Source organism: Miscanthus floridulus, chromosome 2 (genome assembly GCF_019320115.1).
Source record: "Miscanthus floridulus cultivar M001 chromosome 2, ASM1932011v1, whole genome shotgun sequence".
Lineage (NCBI taxonomy): Eukaryota > Viridiplantae > Streptophyta > Magnoliopsida > Poales > Poaceae > Miscanthus > Miscanthus floridulus.
The window spans coordinates 125,550,041-125,556,148 of record NC_089581.1 but is presented as its reverse complement, the minus strand read 5'-3'; the positions used below and the strand labels follow the sequence as shown (position 1 = coordinate 125,556,148).

General features: G+C 38.9%; 1 protein-coding gene across 1 annotated transcript; it reads right to left on the bottom strand.

Annotated features, from left to right (window-relative positions):
• Positions 1 to 221: 221 nt before the first annotated feature.
• Positions 222 to 3,767, bottom strand: LOC136539581 (guanosine nucleotide diphosphate dissociation inhibitor At5g09550-like). The gene is given in 14 exon segments (XM_066531545.1): positions 222 to 434; positions 546 to 620; positions 706 to 916; positions 1,109 to 1,233; positions 1,306 to 1,389; positions 1,391 to 1,408; positions 1,510 to 1,572; positions 1,654 to 1,734; positions 2,258 to 2,369; positions 2,496 to 2,668; positions 2,760 to 2,867; positions 2,957 to 3,040; positions 3,387 to 3,449; positions 3,600 to 3,767. Coding segments are annotated over 14 exon segments (1,344 nt in total). The 5' UTR covers positions 3,687 to 3,767; the 3' UTR covers positions 222 to 374.
• Positions 3,768 to 6,108: the final 2,341 nt, after the last annotated feature.

Here is a 6,108-nt window from a genome sequence, read left to right as displayed (position 1 = left end):
AAAGTTGTTGAACCCTTCCAGTACTACAACTTTGGTTCAATTGAGAGAGAGAGGAAAAACGTCCCTCTACTTATTGGCTCCTAATCAACATCAATTTCATAACTGACTTGCATTTCTAGGTTTTTGGACTTTTGGGTGAATCGATGGGGACAAATAAGAGTAACTCGAATAAACAAAATTGGGCAATGTAAGCTATCTTTTCACCAGTGAATAATGGAACATTTATAAATCCGTGTGACTGTAGTTCATTAGAAGTGACAAAAATGGAACTCCAAAAGCATGAGACAATGGATTACATGAAACTTATCCATCTACGGGATAATTTAAAAAGTAGAAGAAGTAGCTATCGTGTAGAGCTGCAAAATAGAGGATGTTCAAGCAGCTTCTTGCTCAGTAGCACTAGCAGCATTCAAATCGACTGAAAGATCAAGCTCCTGCATTGCATCAGTGTAGGTTTGTTAAATTGTTAGCTGAAGGAATTTATATTGTAACATCACTTGAATAAAATATATTTGTGATTCTCTATGCCTGTGATAATAAGGTACCTTTCCAGTGATCTTGCTGTACAAGGCGAGTACATCCTTTACCGTTGTCTCAAAATGAGTGGTTGAGTCGTAGCTCTACAAAATGAAGGTGTACTTAGTTACTTACCAACACATCAGTAGTGTGGTCTTTTACTATAAAATTGTGGGTACATGTACTTACATTTGTCAAGAAACAACTATCCTCCTCTGGATTGTTAATGGGTTCATATCTGTCATAGATGTCAAAGAATGTCTCCTCTACAGGGCCAAGCAGATCGATCCCAGGCTTCAACTCGATCTCGGGCTTGTCAGTCTCAGCTTCAGTCGAAACGAAAGCAATGAACTTGCCTTTCGGTGCAACATTGTGAGCGTAAGAGCAGCAGAACACATACCTGCAACGGAACACCATAATTCAAGTTATTTGAAAAGGGGCATCTATATGTGATCTGTTCTAATATTAATATACTAGTTTATCATAAACAAGTAAAACCTTATGCGAAACAAGAATAAACTATAAATAAATAGCAGGTCTTATTTTACAATTTCTTTAAAATTTGTTGCACTACTTGCACAAGATGACTTACATGTCTGATTTGCGCTTTAACTGCTTCTTTGGGAGGATGATCTGCACAGAGTGTGAATCCTTAGTGTCGGGGATTGGATGCTTCATAATACATATCGCACGGGCCACCCTTCCAACCTTCTTCACCTGTTCATTGGTTTAAGCATTTTAGAAATTGAAGCCATGTACAAGTGACTCACCAATTCTCTACACATATACCTTTTCAGGCAAATATGAAGGATCACAAACAATCTTCTTGCATTTTGCCGTCTCCCCTTCAGAAGTGACTCCATATGCTTTTCCTACTTTCATCAAACTCAACCTGCAACAAGTTTGCAAATTTGGCACAGTTGTCAGAAGTTTTGAACTACCATTTTATTTGAGAATTATCATGTTGTGTGCTGGCTGAAATACTTTAGTTACCTTGCATTCTGGCTTGTTCAGCATGTACGTGCCACCATAAACAGCGCTCAGACGGGCAAAAGCCTTTCACAGCATGTATCATTTCAGTTCATAATGAAGCTTAAAAAGTAGTTAGTTGATTCATCATAGCTTTATAGGGCATACCTGAGGGAGTTCTCCCAACCCATATAGAGGGTAGATGTAAGGGGACCCTCCTTGAAAGCGTGCAAGTGATTCTGCATAAAGCTATTAAAATAGAAGATCAACATTAGGAACATGTTTTGATTTTGTTTCTCTCTATAACCCTATCAACATCCATCATGATTCAAGACATTGAAATATTTATTGTGCAAATATGTAATCTAAGGAATAATTTATACAGATGAAAAAATGTAATGTGGGTTGTAGAATTTTCTCTCAATTAAACATATGTAGTGTGCAACTACAAGAGGATTTCCAATCATGTATTTTTCTTATTAGATAACGGAATAAATTAAAACATCCCAGCCTCTACATTTGAAGTTTATTTGATACCATAAATATTATTTTTCTTTGCTATATACTTGGCCAAACTTAGGATAGTTGACTTTGGACAAATTCAGAATCCCTTATATCTAGCTCCAAGGTAGTATATAGTAGGATATTGTTTTTGAAAACTACCTTCTAGTGATATAGTTTAGGATGTCAATATTTTCCTTAAAAGATGAATCAAGTACCATTCAGCATAGCATAATTGTGTTGTGTATAGCAAAGTATGACAATGTAGTACCTTCATTCTCTTGACAGTGTCAATTGCAGGCTCATCCAGGTAGCTATCATCCCGGTGAAGCGCTAATGCATGCCCGATAAAGTCAACTGTATCATCCTCCAATCCATATTTTCTGATCCAAGATAACATTTTAATTTTTGCATTAGGAAACAAATGGTGGCAAAACAATACAAGTTGGCTTTCTAACTTGGTCTCAAGATCGAACAACTGAAATGCAGCACAAGTGAAAGCAACTTACGAGATGACTTCTTTGGTGGTGACCTTGTTCAAATCCAGGCCCTCGTGAGATTTTGGGTCATCCTCCTCGTAATCCTGCACATATATGAAGAACTTGCGAGCACGGCGCTTCTCAAATAGACCCATCAGGTTAGATTTCAAAGCTTCAACATCGGTTGCAGGGACTTTGTGAATCTATCAGTATGAACAAAGAAATTAATAAGAGTGAATCAGCATGCATACATATGTTTCACAGTTGGATTATATCTAAATATCAAACTCATACCTTCCCATTATTGTACACAAAACTTCCATCAACAGCCTTGAAGTTTAGATACTTTGTCACACTTGTGTGGATCAGAACACGAACCAGCGCACCATTTGCCATCATGAACTGTAAATTCAGAACTTATTTTGAACTGTGCAGAACCAAACATTCTATAGGGCAGCTAGCTAGCAATAGAGAGATCTCAGGTAACAGACCTTGGGTACCATGTCAACATTGTATTCTTTGCTGACACCGAGATGCTCAGGAGGGCTGTCATTGCCTTTGAATCTCTTCCAGAGCTAAATGCACCATGCATACCACCGGACGGAAACATTGTAAATTAGAATGGCTAGCTACACAATTTCGAAAGTGAAGAATTCATGGATGTGCATGACAGTAAACTGAATTGGTGCTTCATTTATGTGATCCCAAACAACAATAAGGGCATGAAATTGAAGATGTTGTTTGGCAAAAAGGATATATAATTGGGAAATTTAAAACTCGTGTCTTTAATTTGTTTCTCAGAAGATGCATGCATGGATCCAGATGATGTTTAGATAGAATTATTCGTCCTTAGACGGTGCACAGAGTACAAATTAATGACAATGCTCCGCCGTCCACGATGACGCGATAGATATATCAAACCTTAGTCAGATTCAGAGATGAAGATTCTCCACCATAGTAATCATTCCTATCCATGTGAAGAACCTGTGTCATCACATATATTATATAAGAAATAAACAAACATTGACGGTTGGATCCCGTCCGGTTCACACTGGCAAGAAAAAGAGAGAGAGAAAACAAGGACAGGCTGGATCGGAATGAAGAAGAATCATATCATGCACCCAAGTACCCAACCTTGAGGCCATCGACGGAGAGGAGGCCGCTGATGATGCACTCCTTGAGCCCCGTCCCCAACACGATCACGTCGTACTCCTCATCCATCCTGCAGGTTTCGTCCTGACCAACCTCTCGCTCTCTGTCCCTGCTGCTAGCCCCAACCTGTTAGTTGCCTTCTCTCCTCGATCTCACGCTCACACTCGCTAGTTATCTCTCGTGCGTTTACCGTATATAGGGACGACGGGACAAGACGTACGGGGGGACGGCGACGGACATGCATGCGCGGAGGAAGAGGAAATGGTCGCTGCGACCTGCGACGATGTCGGTGGAGGCGGTCGCGGTGCCACGCGACACGTTGCGCCGCGCGCGACCCGGCGACGGTGGGCGTTTTTGCCGGATCTCGGAGCCACCGATTTGAGCTGTGGCCGTGCATGCACGCTCGCCCGCCCGCCCACGAATTAACGTACAGGCGTTCACAGCAGAGATCGATCGACCACGTACTGCAAACTTGGCGGTTTTAAATTTCTCCTGTACTATAGTAGTGAGAACTGTTGATTTGGCGTACAGACACTGAAATCAAACCTATGGACAAATTATTACGGAGTACTGTGCTTAGGGCCTGTTTCTGTTTAGATCCATTAGCTTGAGCAAACTAATAGCTAATAGCTACTAATTTTTAGTAGAGGGCTGTTTAGATTCACTTGCTAATAGATGGTTGGATATAGTGAGTTAAAGGTGCGTGTGAACTATTAGCACCTATTAGCAACTCAAAGCTTGCTAATGGAACTGATAGTTAGGCCTGGTTTGGATCCATTAATTAGCTGATAGTAGTTAGCTAGCTAATAGCACATAGCTAATATTAGCTGCTATTATCTGATTTTGGTCCAACTAGTTAGTGAGGTAGTTGTTATCTACAGGTTTAGCTAATAATTAGCTACTTTATTAGCATCACCTGTTTAGATCCAAAAGAGATAACTACTAGCAAGATAACTATTATATATAGGATCCAAATAGGACCTTAGCAACCCTACAACAAATAATTAGTAGGTTTATTAGCAGGTTTGTTTGGATCTTCTAGGACTAGTTTTAGCTCGTAATTTTTAATACTAATGGATCCAAATGCCCTTAGTATTATATATGTCACCTTAGTTGTGCCTTTAATAATTTGAGCTTTATATCCTGTTGCCATCGCATATAGAAAATACTAGAAGATACCCCGCACATTAATGTGCGAATAATTTAGAATAAAATTAAGTGGAGATGATGTGGATAGCTTGTATTAAGACGTTGAAAGTAGTAGGATGACATGTCTATCAGTAAAGATGATGTGGATAATTAGTGGGTGATAATGTGGATGGCTTGCATGTTAAAATAGACTCGTTGTGAGAATTAACTTTACAAGAGATATAGATAGATCACATGTGGACGTGGATTAGTACCTAACTTATGTAGGAACTTGTACTTGATGAACGCCGTAGTTCCGAAGAGAAAATGATGAGTGTGTGCATTCCACTCGATTACTTGTCCTGTCATTATCATCGATTACATGCCCTCAGGCGCACACGGACATTGCTTAAAACAAAGCTACGTCCCCCGCCCCTCCTGAACTATAAAACCAAACAAAAAGGGAAAAAATGTTACAATAATTGTTATTATCCCTTATGTTCATCCTACAACTGTTCAATCGTAAATTGAACCCAAGCAACTGAAGGAGGAAAAAAAGGAAGGTACAAACAATTATCTCCCTGTCATCCGCCATCTTATTTTTGTGATGACTTAAAGCCAAAATCGTCTTCCTTTTCTATTAATACATACTCCCTCTATCGTGTAATATATAACACATTCTAGAAATTTTAAGATGAATTAAGTAAATACTTATTAAATGATGTATGTATCCATGGATTAAATCCAATGAAAAGTTTCTTCTCAAATTATGGTTTTCTTTTTAACAGACTTTGCCAAATATGAGTATATATGTCACTATATAAAATGCATTATATTTCAGTATAAATTTTAGAAGTCATAACACACTATATTTCATGACGGAGAGAGTAGTTGGCAAAGCTCCACTTTCTTTTTTTTTCAAAAAAGAGAGAAAAAAAAACCGAAACAAAAAGTTATAGCTACCCTAATCTTCTTATATATACTTAGTGGCTCAGAACCAGAAGCGGATCTAGGGCCTGGACTGGCTGTGTTGCAACCCTGGTCCTAGAGAAGCAAAACAATCACTAGAGTTGCTTAATAAAAAGTGTAGACGTTATAAGATTTCAAAACATTATGACTAATTTAGCTGAGTTAGCCCTGGTCCAAGACAATTTTTGGATCCGGCACTGCTCGGAGCCAAAACCAATACGCTCTTCGTGAGAGAATGTTAGCTTTAGCAGACAATGTCTTCCCCATGTTCTTTGGCAAAAACAACATGAAAATACCATGCGGAAAAAATACATAACGGAGAACATAGCATGGAGGATTGATTTTACTATAGAAACAAGTTACTCCCTCCACCCTGAAATATAAAGTGTACCGA